Source organism: Pezoporus flaviventris, unplaced genomic scaffold, assembly GCF_033815535.1.
Source record: "Pezoporus flaviventris isolate CSIRO_AGI_PZ_B2104156 unplaced genomic scaffold, CSIRO_AGI_Pfla_v1 ptg000001l, whole genome shotgun sequence".
NCBI classification, from domain to species: domain Eukaryota; kingdom Metazoa; phylum Chordata; class Aves; order Psittaciformes; family Psittacidae; genus Pezoporus; species Pezoporus flaviventris.
In genome coordinates, this window is record NW_026892549.1 from 62,015,002 (window position 1) to 62,034,379 (window position 19,378).

The 19,378-nt window shown below is 42.3% G+C and overlaps 1 protein-coding gene across 2 annotated transcripts in view; it reads left to right on the top strand.

Annotated features, from left to right (window-relative positions):
- Positions 1 to 19,378, top strand: part of DPYD (dihydropyrimidine dehydrogenase) — a 346,394-nt gene that overhangs the window by 272,353 nt on the left and 54,663 nt on the right. For both annotated transcript variants that reach the window (XM_061461954.1, XM_061461963.1), the window contains exon 19: positions 11,206 to 11,348. In XM_061461954.1, coding sequence (XP_061317938.1) covers positions 11,206 to 11,348 — 143 coding nt within the window. The remainder of the gene's footprint in view (positions 1 to 11,205; positions 11,349 to 19,378) is intronic.

Genomic DNA, 19,378 nt, shown 5'->3' on the forward strand with positions numbered 1-19,378 from the left:
GGATAACAATTAAAAGAGCAGTGCACTAAATTCCCTTGCATCCCCTTATGTTGCTGTGAATACATCAAAGAAATGAATATTTAGTCCTATTAATGCTGTTATTTTTTATTAATGGAGAAATCAGATTATGATACAGGTGTCTAATTTCATCTTGAAATCAGCATTGAGTTGCATAGCTGGTCACAAAGCAGGCCTGATAGAACCATTTTAGTCACTGACCATAATGTATCCAGAGCTAGTAAAGGCCTCCACAAATAGGGTTTGTGCTTCACAAATAGTCTGCACAGCATGGACATGCTATCATTTTGTTTTCCATGAAGACATTAACTCTTCAGCTTGCTCTAAACTCTCACCTAAAGAAATGGAATGAAGCTTCCCATGACAGTGGAGGTTATGAAAAACAAGGAACAGAAGAAAAAGCCTTTCTTTATAGTTGTCATCCCTGTGCAGCCAAAGTCTCAGGTAAAGCCCAAGGTATCAGGTCTCTGTTGGAGGGAGCGGTCCTTTTCTTTTCTGGAAGACTAAGTATTGTCATGGTAATTTCATTACAACAATACCAGTGTCTAAATATTTAGAGACCTATGTGGTTATAACACCCTAATCAGAAGAAAATGTTCTTGTGTCATTGAGTGCTGTGTGTCTGTAATACAGGGTTTTACTGTCTACAGTGGGTATTAGCTGAGTATGTCCATCATTACGATTCTGTGAGCAATTGCCTTTCTTGAAACTGCTTGATATTTAGGGATAAAGCACTTCTGTTGCATCTTGCCAACTCCTGAGGCCCAATCTTTCAACCTGCGGTGCCTTCACGGGAATGATGATGTCTCCTCTCTGGATCTAATCACATCTGAAGAGAATGAAAGGGTGAAAACACGTTTTGTTTTCTGGAGAACTTTCATTGCATTGTACATTATTCTGCTACAAAATGATTATAGTGTTTTCTCTGCCAAAGGTGACAGTGAAGGAAGATAACTTCATGGGAAGAGAGATGTTTGAGTATAGGCAACTAGCACTTGCAGGGGCTTGGCTCGAGGCACTGAATTTATTTGTGGGTTGATGAAACTGTGGTCTCCATTTTTCATTGCCTGGGTGCAAAGCAGTCTTGTGACAGGGTGTGCTGCTTGCAAAGTCTTCGCTACCACGGCATTAGTTTAATCTGTGGGCTTGTGCTCTTTCCAGAGCAGCAAACAGACCTGCAATTGCAAGGAAGAGAAAGCACAAGCAAAAGAAAAGAGAACCCCCCCACCAAGTATTTATCTTCTTAAGGCCATGCTGTCTTGCTATGGCCCAGGCAATCTCTAATCATGCTTTGAGAGTTTTTCAAAGGAGGAAAGCTGTAAGAAAACATTGCAGGCGAGTTAGTGGTAAATACTGCTCAGAGGGACTCTTGACTTGGGGAGATTTGGTGTGTGTTTTGTGCATTCTTTACACATCTTCATCCCCATCCTGCCTCTGTCCCTTGGAGACTGAGCTATAAAGGCATAGTGCCCTCCAGCTTTAGCAGGAACTACCAGAGAATGGGATCTTCTTGTGCTCTCCTCCTAAAATCTGGCAGAGAAAGTAATTGATGCTTGTTTAACACTGGCATATAATGTAATGTCTGAGCTCAATGTGTAGGAGCAAGTTCATTAGCCTGAATGCACCAACATGAAGCTCCCAATGACTATATATTCACTGAAAGGGGGGTCAGGCATTGGAACAGGCTGCGCAGAGCAGTGCTGGAGTCACTGTCCCTGCAAGTGTTCACACACCGTGGAGACGAGGCCTCAGTGCCATGGGTTAGTGATGGCCTTGGCAGTGCTGGGGAATGGTTGGACTGGATGAGCTTAAAGGGCTTTTCCAACCTAGTTGATTCTGTGATTCTGTATTTTTGACTTTAAAGACCACCTAAAGTTGTAACCCTTCTGCTCCATAGATCCTTCAGATTCTTTGTTAACATAACTGTGGCATGTCTTGGATGCTGGAGAATCTTCCCAGTATGTTGTTTTCAGCAGGATAGAGCAGGAACCCAGCTGTCCTCTCCCAACCCATCATTTGATCATTAGATTATAACTGGTCCTACAAAAATCCCATCCCTTCCAGCCTTCAGTATGAACAGCTCTAGTTCCTGCTGTTGTTCATATGAGCCTGCCCAGATCCCTTTGTGTTGCACTCCAGAACTGCAAAGAGAACTTGTCGAAGCCCCCGTGCTTTGCTGCTTTTCCCGAGCCTGCCCTGGCAGCAGGAGCTTGCTTTCCAAAGAGCTCAATATACTCCGGTATGGCCCTTGTTCTTTCCAAATGATGATGCAGCCCGCCAGCTTACAGACACATACAGATCCCCATGAATAGGCAAGGTAGGTAGTTTCCATTTATTGCTGGGAGGAAAAAAAGGTGTCAGATAGCTTCCTACTCATCCTATGGCAAGCAGATGAGTATGGCTATGTGCTTCAACTACCTTAGGTATAGCTATCAGCTCTCCTGGTTGTGTGAGTCTTGAGAAACGGGAAGTGTTGAAATAAATGGCTATGATACACATCGTGTTGAAATAAACATTTATTTTAACACATTGTATGTGATGAGCCATTTATTTTAACACTTTTCCCTGGAAGTGTTGAAATAACAGGTTTTATCAGGGGACGTGTCATCCACTGTTTTATGTATATGTGAATATGGAAATATAGCTACTGAGTGTGCACGTGTATATATATATATATACTCACAGAGATTATATGGATATGTAATGATGATATGGTAGATGTGCGTGTAGACACACATACCATTGCACAGGCAAATAAAGGGTTTTCTGCTGAAATGGAGTCATTTGTTTCACAAAGTTTTGTGTTCATGACATCATTTTTAATGTATTTTTTATATCTATAAATAGATATAAATATAGCCATACATAAAATTGTGTATTACTTGATGGTAGCAATAAGGTGAGATAGATAAAATAGATAAAATCAAATCAGTAAGTCCTGAAATAGGGCAAGAATGATCCTAACTTCTGTAAAGGGAGAAGGAAATACTTCATCTGAGCTTTCTAGGTATCTAGACCTGGTTTCTTCAGTTCGCTGTACTTTCATGAGTTCTTCCTTTTCTGTAATGGTCTTCTTAGGCAAGTGGTTATTCAGCGGTGCAAGGGATGCTTCAGGTTTGGTAGACGTACACAGACATCCTGCTTTCTGGCACCACGGTCACGTTGACCGTGGTACTTGCTTTTGCTAAAGAGGTTAAAACCAGCTCAAACAAAGGTTTGAGGTCTGAGGCTGACAGAGGCAAGGCCGCCTTTGAACAGATCTCTAAGCATCTGCGTAAATAGCCACAAACACTGATACTAGACTGAGTTAAGCACATCTGTCTCTGGATATTAATGGGTTGTGAGACCTGCCCTGTGTTCAAGTGAAGCAGTTGCATCTTTTGAGGGTAAGGATTGCCCAGCAGAATTTGGCTCTGACACCCTCATGTAAAGAAGCTCTTCCTCATGTTGAAGTGACACTAGGTGTGTGCTAGTTTATGGCTATTGCTCCTCGTCCTGTCACTGGAAAGGGTCTGGCCCCATCCTCCTGGCACCCGCCTTTGAGCTATTGATCTGCATTGATGAGATCCCTTCTCAGGCTGCTCTTCTCCAGGCTAACCAGGCCCCATAAGAGAGATGCATCCTTGTGGCCTCTGCTGGACCCTCTCCTTGTAGTGCGCAAAGGAAAGAACGTGAACAGCACAGTGTGAGACAATCCCCAGGGTCAAGTGAAACCAAAGTAGAAAGCCTGAATGGAATTAAATAATGAACATCTGCTAAATTGCAACAGAAAATGTTCTGCTGGGTTTCATGCAGATCACCAGAAGGATCGATTTTTAGTGGCTCTGTGGTTTTCAGTGAGGGAATGGCTCGGTTAGAAAATGTTTAACCAGCTTATGCAGCAATCGCAAAACAATTTGTATCTGTCCTCGGGATTTTTCCTGCTGAAGCTCAATATGAGTGAGAATTCCCCCAGGTCTTCTGGATAAATAATATTTACAGATAAGGAAAATTTAATTTTTCCCTCTCTCTTTCTCTGATTCGAACCTTTTTTAATTGAGAGGAGTCTCTGATGACTGCCAAACATTTATTGAACGAGAACTCTGGTGATTTGATGAACTTTGAGCTGCAAGAGCATAAATAATCATTAGTATAAATTCAGAAATGGTCAAAAGAAAGCCTAAAAAGGACACTGATTTTTATTTGTGAAGGAAACAGGAAGCAGAATGATGACTTCTTTTTACCAGTCACAGGTTCAACTCAAACCCGGGGGTATCCCAAAGAGAGTCATATGAGAAAGAAGCTTTTAAATGAAAAGGGGGAAATAATTAGCAGGGAAAATATTAACACAACATTTTATACTCATATTAACCAACAATTTCTTGATCCATGCATGTAACAGTCACAATACGCTAACAAAAACGAGTAGAATGCAGTCGATGTGGTTTCAAGGGCCAGTGATGGCAGAGTGAGGTAGAAACAGTTTCGAATCTGCAGAAATCATTCACTTTATTCTATTGAGGTAAAGTCCTGGCTTCACTGTAGTCAGCAGAACCTTTGACACTGATTCAGTAGTGTTGGCACGTTACCCATCACAAATTATGGATCAAATGAAGCATTAGTCAGCCATTGCTTTGAGGATGTTGGCAAACTGCTGTGGAACCCCCCCATAAAACAAATATTCCCTCAACTGCTCCATTTGGTAAATGAATAATTAAAAGTTTTGGTTGGAAATGGCCAGAGCCTGAGGAAATAGTACATTATTAGTGTGATTTGGGCAAATGGCAATTACTGTGTGAGTGGGAATGGACTGAAGGACTGCCCAGGCTGTGAAATAGATGAGGAGCAGTGAAAGACTCTTCTCTGCATCCTGAGGTGCACCATTAAAGCTGTGGCAAGGACCATCTTGAACTAGCTCTTTCGGCACTAACCTGTAGTTTTCAGTGTGCTGAATTCTGTGTGTCCCATCTGGGGAACCTCATAACAGCAGTGGATAGTCTTTCTCTCTAAACATGTCTGTTTATTCGGGTTTCTTCTGCATATAAATGCATTCTCTGGCCATTTTGAAGGATGTGCCTGCTACACTGTTTCATTAAACCACCGCGTTATCGGGTAATTGTTTAAACATAATGCCATAGCACTATCAAAAGGAAAGGTGAACTAATGGCATTTGCAAATGTCAGGGATTATCTTAACACTTTTATTATAGTTTATAAAAAAGTAGGTTCAGGGCATTCCATGGCAATTATTTCCACCGAAATTGGTTATTTAAATAAATTGCTAATTATCTGGATATGACAGTATTGAAAACCCTGCTAATGACTTCGTTGATAAGTGTAGCTTATGATGGCCACCTACAGGTGGGAGAGGGAAAGAACATGGCACAGAAGCATTCCCGTCGGAAGGAATGCGAAGTGAATGAATGGTGTCTAACAATATATGTGTCTAAGATGAAATTGTGTGTATAGCACGTTTCCCTGGCCTGTTTACAGATGCAGATGATATATATATTATATAAAGCACTTTGATCACCAGAACTAGGCAGCATGCACATTATGCAAAAAATTCCTTAATATAGAATTGTTTTTTGTGGGTTTTTTCCTTAATTTCCAAACTTTCTTACCTGGTTCCTTCCTGCAGCATTGGATTAATCATCTCCAGCACCTCTGTTTTTCCAGACCAACTGCCTTCTGCAGTCTTCATCCCAAACTGTATTTGCCGTCATTGGCATCTTTTGTCATTAGGTTTATTCATTTGAATGGTCAGGAAGATGGGAATGTCAGCTCTCTTCCAAGAATGGATTTACAGAGGGAGGGAGATTTTGAGGGTTTCTTTCTTTCAGCAGAACAGACTGCATCAGGAATTTATTAATAAAAAATAATTTATTAGCCAATTTTTCCTTGTAATATGTAGGCTCTTTTAAATCTGGTACTCAATTTGTAAAAGACTGAAGTGTAATATAATATAATGCAAATGAAGGCTTCATTTTGCTTTACAGTGCACAGAATGGGGAGAATTATGACCCAAATTCTTTTTTTTCCATCTAGTAACCATAGATACAAAAATTGGCTTTTAAGGCATCTCCTAACCAAAGATATGAGAGTTTCCCTTTTAAATCTGCTGCTTTTGTTGATAGAGAGTTTGATAAAGACCATTCAACCTGTTTCAAGGTTCAGACTCAGTATTGTCAGTGTGAATTGATTCACCCCAGTTCTGTTTGGCTGGTTTCTAACGCATCTGGATCATCTTTACCTAAAGGTCCACTTAGAGCTGCTGCGGATATGTGTGGAAGACTTTAAGCTACCACGTTAATGCACTATATTGCAAGTAAGAATGTAGCCCAGAATTCAAAGCTTCTTAGACTTGAGGTTGGTGGATCACTGTGATCAAGAAGATCTGAATTGTTTCTGCTGGGAATTGCCAAAGTTACTGATCTGCCTGAAGCTTAACCCCAGGCTTCTCCTAGAAGAAGGCATCAGATTTGGCTCTCAGTCCTCAACCTAGTGAAAATTTTTGGTGTTGAAGTCATAATAAAACATGTTTTCTGGCACTGGTAGAGGGTTTTTTACTTCCTAAGTAGGTGTAATACCTCTCACCAGTTTTCCATCAGCCTGCAGTCCTCGGAGGACCGGGGCAGCTCTGCCTGCCTGCACTGATCAGAACATTTGATCAACCTAAGTTCTACTTCTCCTTCATGCTCTATTTTGCCCTGTTGGATTTCCTTGACTGCAATCCCTGAGAGCCACAGATAAAACTGACTTAAGAAAGAAAACCAGAATTCTTTGGTTTAAGTGAAGAAGAAGGTCGAGGACTTTGGCATCAGACACGTATTGAATTATTGAACTCTCTATTTGCAACCATTTTTCCCTAAATAATGAGATATCCAAAAGGGTAGTTTGCAACATAGAGTAGTATGGAACTAGATGGAACCCTAACTATTCTATGATTCTATGAGACTGTGTCATCTCCACCAGGTATTTTTCTCTCTTCCATTTTCACATCTCACTCCTCTCCTTGAGGTCTGGATACATGGACTTTGTTTGCTAAATCTCATTCTTTTAGAGCAAGGTAAATGATAGCCATATCAAGCATCTGGTAGCAGCTGTAATGCTACTATCGAGAGAGTGCCATGTCAGCAGTTTCCCAGCTACAGGTGCTTAACTAGTGGAATTACAATTCCCAAGCACATCAAAGTATGTGGTAGATGCTTATTTTCTTGGCGTTGAGCTGGCTTTCAAATGCATGCTGGATTTGGATCTCAGGCTTCTTAAATTCTAGGTGATTTATCAGACAAACTTCTGCATATTTCCGTTACTACATACAGCTCTTCCTTAAATCTCCATTATTTCAACCTTTGAAAAACTCAAGTCTCCACAAATATCTATATTGGAATTTATTACCTTCCTGTTTGCTGTGTTCTTTCTTTTATTTCGGGTTATTTCACCATTTCAGTAGGCAGAAGGATCTCTATCACAGGTAAAGCACATTGTGTTCCAGACCAGAAGCATTTCTTACAGAAGGGGAAGCTTCTGAACTGTTGATCGAGAATGGCTGCACCTTCTGATGTTCTGTATTCTGTAGAGCAAAGAAGATAGTGGCACCTCAGTCAACCCTCTGATTGTCATTAGAGCCATTTATTTACTCTCGTCAGTAGCACTCCTGAAATGTTTTTACATTCATTTGGGGGAGTTACAGGTGAAAGGAATACTTTTGCCATCGTACCAATTTATCACTAATTTAGTAATCACCAAACATAAGTAATAGCTCCTATTATGAGTATCAAGTGCAGCTAGTACTGAAAATTACCTATGTTCCATAATAAACTCTAAGCCTCATTGCCATCTCTGCTAGGTGTCATCAAATCATATGCTTGATTTCTTTGGGCTGAGTGAAGGCCTTTCTGATTACTTATTGTGCTGAACCTTAAATAAACTGTAATTTGCTCCTTTTCCTCTACTGACCATTGTACAGAGATAGTCATTTAAGTGAGAAGGTGGCTAATTTAATCACAATGAGGAAAGGAACTGTTATATTCCGGAAATATTGTCTTGTGGAACTCTTTGCTGTGGGATACCATTAAGGTCAAGGGTCTGTAAGGCTTAAAAGCTGATGGAATGCAACCTCTTAGAGTTACATTGGGGTTAAAAGAATAGAAACCTTCATGCCTCAAGGCAGATGTCAGTTTTTAACTCATGCAGACTGGAAAGGTTTTTTCCTCTAGCCACATGATTTTGGAGTTAACAGCATCTATATTCTTTCACCTTTCTGAGGAATAACTACCTCATCACAGTGAGATTCTGCAGTAGCTGTGTCGGTGCCCGAAAGCAATATAACAAGTCTGATGCTTACCTGTAGCCTCAATTTCAAACGCTGACTGTTGGAGGAATTCCATGAACTAGTGCTTTTGGATGAGATTGTTCCCAGCCATTTTGACGTGTAGTGGATGTCTTGGCATGTATGGCCCTCCGAAGGATTGATAAGTAAATGCGTGGAAGCAAACAGCGTGGTTCCATGTGGGTTTTTTGCCTCAAGTCTTTCTCTAAGACCGTGCCATCAATTCTGTTGTAAGATTTGCTCTTTGGACCCTAGCAGTCATCCTCTTTCAGAGAGCTAGTCTGTTTCTTTCAAACATGTTACGATTGATCTAGCTCAAACAGCAAATAGTCATTAGTGTCCTGTGGAAAGTTCCTGTTCAGCTCCAGGTCATTTCTGTGACCTGTTCTTCTGTGATGGGAGAGTCTTAAAGGCAGTTTTGGTGAGATATCTAAGTTTTATGAACCAGGCTCTAGTTTTCACTAGAGCACACTGAGAATGCTTCTTGGTCAAGCTGTCATGGAATCACAGAATCCCAGGCTGGTTTGGGTTGGAAAAGACCTTAAGATCATCCAGTTCCAACCCCCTGCCATCGGCAGGGACACTTCACACTAGACCAGGTCACCCAAGGCTCTGTCCAACGTGGCCTTGAGCAGTGCCAGGGATTCACCACTTCCTTGGGTGAATTTAAGCATTACCCATGTACGCAAATGGATGTTTAGGTGGTGAAAACATTATAGGACCATGTAGTTTCTGTTGAACTACAGACAACAAGTATCTGTGCAAAGCCTGTGAGCAGTTCTGATCCCTAACATGGGCATCCAAGAACATCTGGTATGAAATTGCTGGCAAGCGGAGGAGTCTGTCTGATCATATAGTGAGTCTTCTGGGTTTTGCTAGCTGCAGAGATCATCTATAGGAGAAGGAGGAGGTGTTGTATTAAGTATGTAATGAGAAGGTGCTTATCCCGAGGCAGCAGAGATTGTCATTGCCCAAGAAGATAATTCCATGCTGAATCCAGAGCAGATGTCAATAGGGGCTGCTTTTGGGTGTGAATGTGTTTAATACTGATGGACCAGGGTCTGCTGTGAACTCAGTGTGGTCTGTCAGGGTTACAGCGAGGGGTATGTTGCAAAAGACAACGTGAGCTGAACACACAGGGGGTTTAATGGTTATGACAAACCAGATTTCAGTTTTCTGCAGTGGAAAATTACCTTGATAAAAGAGCTCCTTGGCAAAGTGACCGTGTCCTATTTATAGCAAAACATGGCAGGTTTTGTGAGCTGAACTTGTGGTGGGGTCATTCTCCCCATCGACCCATAGACCTGGGAGGTCTGAGCTGGTGCACAAGCAAGGAGGAGGCTCTTTCTAGAGAGCAGAACCCTGAGCTGATGGCAGGTCCTTTGTGCAGACCAGAAACCTTGGCCTGAGAGGCAGCACTGACAGGGACACTGGAGGGAGGGTTGGTGCTGGGCTCAGCAACACAGTACTGGCTGGAAAAAGCGATTTATCTTTTACTAAAGACTTTCTTCTATTAACAGTCCAGGCAGCAGAACTGCCCTGCTTCTGTCTCAGAAAGGGTAGAGAAAGAACTGCAGCACAGCTTGCTTGGGTTGAAGTCTTGTCTGCAGGAGCTGAGGATGTTGATCAGGCATCTAAGCAGAGGTGTGGGGATGCAACAGCTACTGTTCCCCCGTGGGCTCTTTTCCCACACTTCCAACTGTGGTTTCTTCTTTCCTCTTGTTTTGTTCATTGCATTGGTTTTATTTCTTTCTTCCCTTTTGGCTATTTGCTCTTGCAGAAGGTCAGAGCTTTAAAGGTTATGAAAATACCCATGGAGGGTGTTCAGAAGCATTTCAAATCATGGTATTTCCCTGAATTACCTAATACAGTACAAACCCAAAAGTACTAGCTCTGTGTAGGCTGACAGGGTTGACAGCCAGCCAGTTCCTCTGGGGGTGATGTGTGCCTCCCTTACGCTACTGTAGTGTTGTCCAGTGTTTTCCATGTTATACATGGAAATTTCCCTAAAGGTTCTCTAAATGAAATGGGAATGTTAAGAATACAGGAGTTATCCAGAGAAATCCCAACCAGCCTCAGATAAAACATCAGGGGAAGTGTCAGCTGTCTGTTCTCTCCATCATTTAATGAGCAGCATCTGTATGCATATTTTAAAGGCTTGCATACCGTGAATAGGATGTAGCCAAAGCAGAAGCATTGCAGACGCAGCGCATTGAGACTTTAGTCATCGTTCCTCTAAATGTAGCAGGGAGTTGTCTGACTCAACTTCTGGATACCATTTAAAAGTACAAGCTCCAGTCTTGGAGATAGGACTCTAAAATAAATATACTTTATTCTTTTGAGCTTCTGACTAAAGGGGGCTTACTTAAAGGATTGTCCAAATCTACAAACATCCAAAGGGGAAACATGTTAAATAAGATGTGAGATGTCAAATGCAGTGAAATGGCGTTTTTAAAGAATCTTTACTCAGACAAACAAATGAGATGTTCCGTCTGATTTGGTCTGTGTTCAAAAAGCCAAGCTGATTCTTTATGTAGAAACACAGGTCTCTGTCTACAGTGTACTGTATGGGAAAGTATTGCTTTCTGTCTCAGGCATTGTTAGTCTTTGTTTTGAACATCAGCTAAAATGTTCCAGCCAGCTTTGCAATGTTTATCCAAATGTTTCTGTGATTTCCTGTATTTCAGCCAGATTCATAGTACTTTACAAGTACTGATAGCACTTAAAACCCACTTGGTGTCAATTTATAAATGAACGCATCCTCTGCGTCTCAGAATTAGATGTTAGCTCCTGATGTTCCTTAGCATGAGGCACTCGCAAATGACATCAGGGTGCTTTCTGCTACTGCTGACAACATGTTCTGGTTTTCCATAGGAAATGCCATCAGGCCCATCGCCCTCCGCGCAGTGTCTGCCATAGCCCGTGCTCTTCCTGGATTTCCCATCTTAGCAACTGGAGGCATCGATTCTGCTGAAAGTGGACTTCAGTTTCTGCACAGTGGGGCATCTGTTTTACAGGTATCCTTTCTTTCTTTAAAGCATTAGAATGAAAGGAATTAAAACCAGAATGTAGCTTCAAACATTAGAGTCATGGAGGGTTTATACCATTGAAAGCAATTTTCATAGGATCTACCAGGTTGGAAAACACCTTTAGGCTCATCAAGTCCAACCGTTCCCAGCCACCACTAACCCATGGCCCTGAGAGCCTCATCCTCATGGTTTATGAACACTTCCAGAGACAGTGATTTCACCACTACCCTGTGAAGCTTCATGCTTCTTGCTAAGAGACAATCATTTCAGATGGAGGAGGAGTTGCCAAAATAACACTTCAGGTGTTCCAGTACCTTGGAAGAGGCTTGCCCTGAGTATGTTATCACTTTTTCTCTCTGACCTATAGGATTTAAACATTAAGCATCACTCCCTTGTCATACAAACAGGGTTGGCATAGAGTTAAGTTTCAGCTCTCTGATGTTCCTTTATTCTTGGGGTTTGTCTTCTGCAAAGAACCTTTTCAAGGGGAGAGGCATTTCAAAGAACACTACTTTGGTCCCACTAAAGTAATCCCTGTTCACCCAGGTATCTTTGTCCCTTAAGCATGATTATTGGAGCAGGAGGTGCAGAGCTCTGCAGAGCTCTGTCTCCTGCATAAGAGGCTGGTGGTGTAGCCTGTTGTAATGGAGTAAGGTTTTAGACTGGATCATAGAATAATGGAATCTCAGAATGGTTTGTGTTGGAAGGGACCTTAAAGCTCGTCCAGTTCCAACCCCCTGAATACAGTAGCTGAGGCTTTTTACATTGTCTGTGTTGTTTTGAGATGCTGGTGAGGCCGGCATGGTTATTTAGTCCCTGTCATGGAATGAAGCCTCAGTAGTCTGTTATCATGGGCACCAGAAAATTAGCTGGAAATAAGCCCCATACCTGCTCTACTTTGCAGCATATGTGTTAGAAGGGCTAAGAGGCAGGTGGTGGTGATGTTCTCATATTCCATTATGTATTGCTACGTTCTGGTTGATGCTCATCCCCTTGATCTGGAGTTCCCATCACAGACAACAGCAGCTGTGGATTCTGTGGATGTCAGCTTTGTGTCACTCTGTGGAATGACTGGAGTGGTTTCATTCCCACAAGTCTCTTTGACATTAAAATTAGATTCAGTGTGACCAACCTTTTTACACAGCGCTGGTGTCTGCTGAGATTAGTCATTTGTTTGCTGTGTTTCAGACAAAAAAAGCCCCAAAACGGGCCAACTCAGTGGTTTGCTTGGGTTTTTAACAGTGTTGTATGATCTGAGCTGTACAATGTGGAGTTTCTGGTCTACATCTGCTCCATCTGGTTCTGGATGACTAAAAAATGAAGTTGTTTCATGTCATTTATTCACTTTTGTATGGGCTAACGTTAAACTCCTCTGGATCATCCCTATCCTCAGTGTGAGTGGCTTATTTCTCTTTCACTAATGGAGGGAAGTCATTGAAAGTCATTTGGGATAAATGAGTTCTAAAGCTGCTGTGTAGGTAAAGTCTGAACTAGTTCAATTACATTTATTTTAACATAAGCCTTTAGTAAACTGCATACAGGATTGTGAGTCGAGGCCATAAGTCTTTCCCTCACCAGGGGAAAAGCAGATGGAAGGGACAACGAAACAAGTAATCTCTATAAAGCCTTACAAGAAATACCCTTGACCAGGACTAGACTTGCTCAAGCGAGATATGTTGTGATAGACAGAAGACACTCTCATCTTCACAGGTCAACTTTGGAGCCTAATTAGGATTGGGAGAATCATTGCTATTGTTTTCCTTTCTTAAAATGATACACAAATAAGCCACTAATATACTTTTCCCTGAATCCCAATCTCTCACATGTCCTTGGTATCAAATGCCGGAGTTGTTCCTTTAGCAGTCAAACCCCCTGTTCCGTATCCTACCAGCTTTGACAGTTTACTTCTGCTTCCTCAGTACCGAAATACAGAGCAAGTACAGAATCTGGAGATAGCATCAAATAAAGTGATCTGCTGAATGGTTCAGTCTATTAAGATTCAAGTCTTATTCAAGTCTGATACATATCAAGTCTCCAAGTTCAGTAAGTAGAAGCCTGGACTGTACTGGGGGAATTATATATGCATCCTGTAGCCTTAAGTGTCTGCTCTGGACACTGTTGGAGATGGTGCTGAATAGACGCTTGGACTGACAAAGTACTGCACATTTTGTGATCTTACTTTACGTTTCCAACACCACAAGGACGTGGTACAACTGATCCAGAGGCACAAAGCAAGGAGCCTGGACATTGGTGGTGATGGAGTGAGCTCTGCGCTCAGCAGTGGGTGCATTCCCAGTACCACTACTGGGAGTGGGAACTACCACTACTGTAACTGCCCTGTTCCACAAAATAGCACGTGGATGTTTCCTTGTTTTTTAAAAGGGTATGGAATGTCAATTCAGGCAGCATTAAATGCAGTCTGATACCACTCAACAGCACGGGTTGTACTGGTCCATCCACAGAGCCCAGCTACAGAACTGGGAAAGCAGCACTTGCATGGCCACTGGACTTCACTTTATTTTGCCTGGATGAGAATCCTGTGTCTTCTCTGCCATGAGATGCAGACCTTCATGGGCTAAGATAATACAAAGGCTTTGTGGGTTGATTTAATTGCAGTCTGGCATATCTCTCAGAGAAGAGGTTTATGAATAATAAATGTACCTCCATTAAAAGCAAGATCAGGTTTTCCTCTGCAGCTATTTCAGTTACAACCAGTTTTCCATTATTTTCTTTCCCAATTGCTTTTATTTGTAAGATACGGGGATTTATTTTCCATTTACGAAATCATCATACACAGAAATGCAAGTCAGGAGTGACCAAAGCCATATTTTGATATATGCTATAACCACCTCAAGTGGTATTAAGGGATAGAGTAGGGAATGGTTTGGAGAGATAGGTTCAGTATTCAAAGTGTGTTCTATCCCCTCTTTTAGAAGATGCCCATGGCAGGGGGTTGGAACTAGGTGATCTTAAGGTCTTTTCCAACCCAAACCATTCTGTAAGTCTATGATTCTATGGAGGGCAGCATCTTAGGTGCCATTACTACTAAAAGTTTGTGTGTAAGAAAGTTTTGCAGTAGGGGTAGCAAACAGCCTGGATCCTGGCAGTCAGTGGTAGCTGGGATTCACATTTTATACAGCAGTTTAACAGCGCATTCTTCCACTTTGTGGACTTCAGCATCAGTTGCAAAAAGACCCTGTTTGTTCTTTAATTCTTCATTACAAATGATGAACCATTTCAGTCACTCCTGACTCGATAGCACTATATTTTCCTGTAACATAGTCAAATTTAACAAGCCCTTTAAAGTTCAGACATGGAATTAAACCCAATAACTTTATTTATGGACGTAACCCTGCACTCATTGCATACCAAAAGCTCTAGACACATCTAGCTGCATCTTTCTGAGGTGCAGTTCACTGCTATTTGCTTCCAGTGCAGCTGCAGTTGTTTGGGTGTCCTAATGTAAGTAAGCTTGTTCAAAGCCCCGATTTATCAAGATAAGATGTATATTGGATTATGTTTCTTTGCATCTCTTGCATCATGGGGGTGATTTACCATTGTCACACTGATGGGTGGTTAGGTTTTTGCAAGCCTTTGCAAGAGACGGGCGTTTTTCAAAGTCATCTTGCTGTAGGAAATTAAAACCGGGGACAATTATAGCAAATTCCAGTGGAAAGAGAAAATGCATTATGGAAAAAGCAATAAAAGCGGAAAAATATTCAAGTAAAAGTCGCTTCACAGCAGCTTGTATGATTCAATTGTAGATCAATATTGTGTAGTTAATGCATTAGCAGTAGAGCATTAATTTGCAATTACCGCAGGTGATCTGATTCTCTGGGTTCTAGCCATTGACATAAATGACCTTTTGTTGAAAGAGATTCTGTACTCATTACTTCTAGCAGATGTAACAAAAAATAAAGGTGGACCTGAAATGTATTTGTTTCGTGGTAGAGTATCTTAACGTTATATTCTGGAATGAAATACTTTTGTTCAACTTGAATATTGGTCATTAGCATGTAAAGAATATGTGTTCCTTTTCAGACAGATTGCTTTTCTTACTAAGTGTGGGAGTTGCACATGTTCCCTGTTGCTCCAGCATGGCTGTTCGTAAGGCTCTCTGCATAGCAGCACTATTAAATCCACCCAGATAATGCTGCTTCCCAGCAGGTCAGCTTTGCCCCAAGCCCTGTTTCAGACCCACCTTCACCTATCTGTCTCCCACTTAGAATCTTGAAATGGTTTGGGTTGGAAAGGACCTTAAAGCTCATCCAGTTCCAACCCCTGCCACAGGCAGGGACACCTCACACTAGAGCAGGTTGCTCCAAGCCCCTGTGTCCAACCTGGCCTTGAACACTGCCAGGGATGGGGCAGCCACAGCTTCTCTGGGCACCCTGTGCCAGCGCCTCAGCATCCTCACAGGGAAGAGCTTCTGCCTTAGATCTAACCTGAACTGCCCCTGTTTCAGTTTGAACCCGTCACCCCTTGTCCTATTGCTACAGACCCTGATGAAGAGTCCCTCCCCAGCATCCCTGGAGTCCCCTTCAGACACTGGAAGCTGCTCTGAGGTCTCCATGCAGCTTCTCTTCTCCAGGCTGAACAGCCCCAACGTTCTCAGCCTGTCTCCATACAGGAGCTGCTCCAGCCCCTGCTCATCCTCCTGGCCTCCTCTGGACTTGCTCCAGCAGCTCCATGTCCTTCTGATGTTGAGGACACCAGCACTGCACACAGTGCTGCAAGTGGGGTATCCCAAAAGCACAGTAGAGGGGCAGAATCACCTCCCTTGGCCTGCTGCTTGCACTCCTTTTGATGCAGTCCAGGATGTTTGCCCTGCATGGGATGTACCTTTCAGCCCTGTGGTGCTGTACTCTTGTCTTCACCGTGTTATATTTAGCCTCCAGACCTTGCACCATGACCCTCCTCATCTCTCAGGCAAAGGGAGAATGTGGGAATATACCCACCAACAGAGACAGAGCCGCCAGGATGCTGGATCTGCCCTGTGCTCTTCTCTCCTGCCCCACACCAGTTGTGTATGAGATCCTCAGGGATCCGCAAGAGAACAAAACCATTCGGGAAGTATGACAGCCCATGACATGAAGGCAATAGTGATGAGTTTTTTGCCTCTGAGAGATAAAATCTCTCACCACTACAGAACATGGTTGTTTTTATGAGACTACATGTGTTTTGTGTAATGTTTTCAAGGAGTGTTCTTGTTGGTGCCTCTTTGGAGCCAGAGTCTCAAGGGATTCGGGACAGTTTGATGAGTATTTTTCCTTCAGCAGGCTTTTTACTGAAGCATTTAGCTGGGGGATTTTTCTAACAGCAGGATGTCCCTTTGTGTGGGAATAAACAAGCTTTTCCCTCAAAAAACAGTGGGACTTGGACGATGAGAGAGAGCATTGTTATTTGTGCAAATGTGAAACCCTGTGAGGAACCTTTCTACATGGTATAGGATACCCTCGGTAGTGGGATATAAATGCAAGGCTCTGAAAATATCATCACTGTGAGATGACGGGGGAAAGAAGAGTACAATTTTACAAGCATTATGTCACATCTTAATGTTTAGATGTTCCCATTTTCTCCACCCTAATCTCAACACCCCGTTCCCCCCCCCCCCCCAAATCCCATGAAATGTATTCTGGGTTTGTTTATCATATTTTCCCATATTTAATTTTTCATTTATTATTAATTTATTAATTAATAATAAATTTCTTTATTAACTAATTTATTAATTGCAGACTGATGCAATTTCTCTATGGCTTTTTATGTCTACAGAACTGCAGTGTAGAGAGCTGAAGAACACTTAGTGTTCTTCTGAGACCATCTCAGTGTCTGTCCAAGTCAGTGAAGACGCAGATACTTAAGTGAGGACCAGATGAGACCAAAAGAATTCTCATTCAGGAATTACTGTTTATGCCATTGAATGGTATGGAGAGTTAAAAACTAAAAGAAATTGAAATCGTGTGTGTGCAGAACAGGGCAGTGATGGAGCCAGCCTTGTGGTTTACAATTCCAGGTTAAGTTTGTACGGAGTAGTGATGCCTTCTGCAGTGCTGCGTTAAAGGTTGGACTTGATGATCTTAAAGGTCTTTTCCAGCCTGGTTGATTCTATGATGACACTTGGAAAAAACTGTTATGTCTTGCAGTGAGTAGCAGTGATTCTGAATGCAGAGGAAGGGCTCAGTCACTAAAGCCCACCCTTCCTCTGCCCCCAGCCCATCTTTACACCAGCACATGGAGGGGAAAGAGGCTGAAGGCTTTGCTTTGTGCCAGTCAGAGCGTGCTCCATGGGTAGATAAGCTTCAGACAATACTTCAGCACCAGCTGGACACTGTGAAGCTTCTGTGGCTCAAGGGACAGAAGAATGCAACCATTCTGTACAAACCTGTCCATGGTGCAGAGAGGTGAAGATTGGGCTATTTCTTCTCTCGCCCATTAAACTGATGAGTTGAAGGATAGATTGCTGGATGGTGTCAGGCCACCAGAATGATACAAGATGAGATTCAAGGAATGGCACTTTACATCCACCAACAATTTTAAGGCAAAACCCACTTTTCTGATGCAAGTCCTTTTTTTTGAGATATATGTAGTCTCGTGTAGAAAGAGCAGGTTTTAGCCCATATTCCTGAAGAAGCTCAGTATATGTTTGTAAGTCCTTTTGAGTATCCTCAGTCTTGTTTGAGCTTAGTGGCCGTTTTCACTGGAATTTGCTGGAAGATAGGAAGTAATTTGCTATAACAAGTTTTGAGAAAGCAAAAAAGCAGAGGAGAGCACATTCCTGCATTCCTTCACTACAAGCACGAGCACGCTATGAGCTCACCTTTATTAGACCTCTGAGAATCCACATGGGACGATGCTGTTAGGACCATGGCAGCCACAAGAAAGGCTTTAATTGGCAGTCACACCTTATTAGATGTCAGAGAACCCAACCAGGAGACACAGAGCTGCTGGAAGCCAGTTATCATTAGTTCCAGTGCTCACAGAGCCGTGCTCTTGAAAATGCCTTCAATGGCCGCGGCACAGGATGGAGCGGCCCTTCTCTGCAGAGCTGGGATTTACAGGGCATGCAGAAACAAAAGGGGGAACAAAGCACTGTTTGAACATGTCACCATAAAATCAAAAGGAAACCCAATGTGAGAGCGAGAGAAGTTGGGGCAGACGTGCTCAAGTGATCGTTTCTGATAAACATTTCAGTATTTGCTGCTTTCTTCTTGGCTCGGTGCTGATGACAGGAGCTCAGCCCGCTCTCAGCTGTCTGTCTTTGCTAAGAACAAAAAGTCATTAGAGGACTGCCACGCTTGCTCCATTACAGATGCTTGGGTTGGAAATCTGTAATGGATAGTGAGGGTTTGCTGTGAGAATTCCTTTTGATGGAAATCAGAATTTGTCAAACAAAATCTCGATTCTTTTTTCCTAGTAAAGTTGGCAAAAAATACTAAATTTGAGCAGGTTTTCATTATTATTGATTTTAGTTTCATCGTGACTTTTAATGGAAAGCTGCACTATTCAGATCAGCATACTGTAAAGTTACAGACTGAACTCTAAGCTAATAATGCCTTCTACTTTGTGCAGTTTCGCAGTAGTTTTATATGTAGGGGGTTTATCTATTAGTTTACCTTTGTTTCTGCTTATTTCACCAGCTAGTAAATGAGGTCTGCATTGATAAGATTGTTAGTTCATGATTTTATAAGAATGAATTCAGACTCATTCCCTAACAGTTGCTATTTGTCATTCTTACAGCGGATTCTCATGCAAAGTAGGTTTAAGTATCACTGAATGGTAATCATTATTTACTAACAATTAGGTCTCAATTGAGCATCAGCTCCAGTGCTTTCCTATACCAGTCACTCCCAGCAGAGGATTTGTTCGCTGCTCTTATACCTGGGGACACTGAGCCTGCTTCTCTTTCAGCGTGAGGTGTCCCTGCTCATGACAGGGGGTTGGAGCTGGATGATCTTAGGTCCTTTCCAACCCAAACAATTCCCTGATTCTGCCCAGGTGTTTCCCTGTTTCCCTGGATC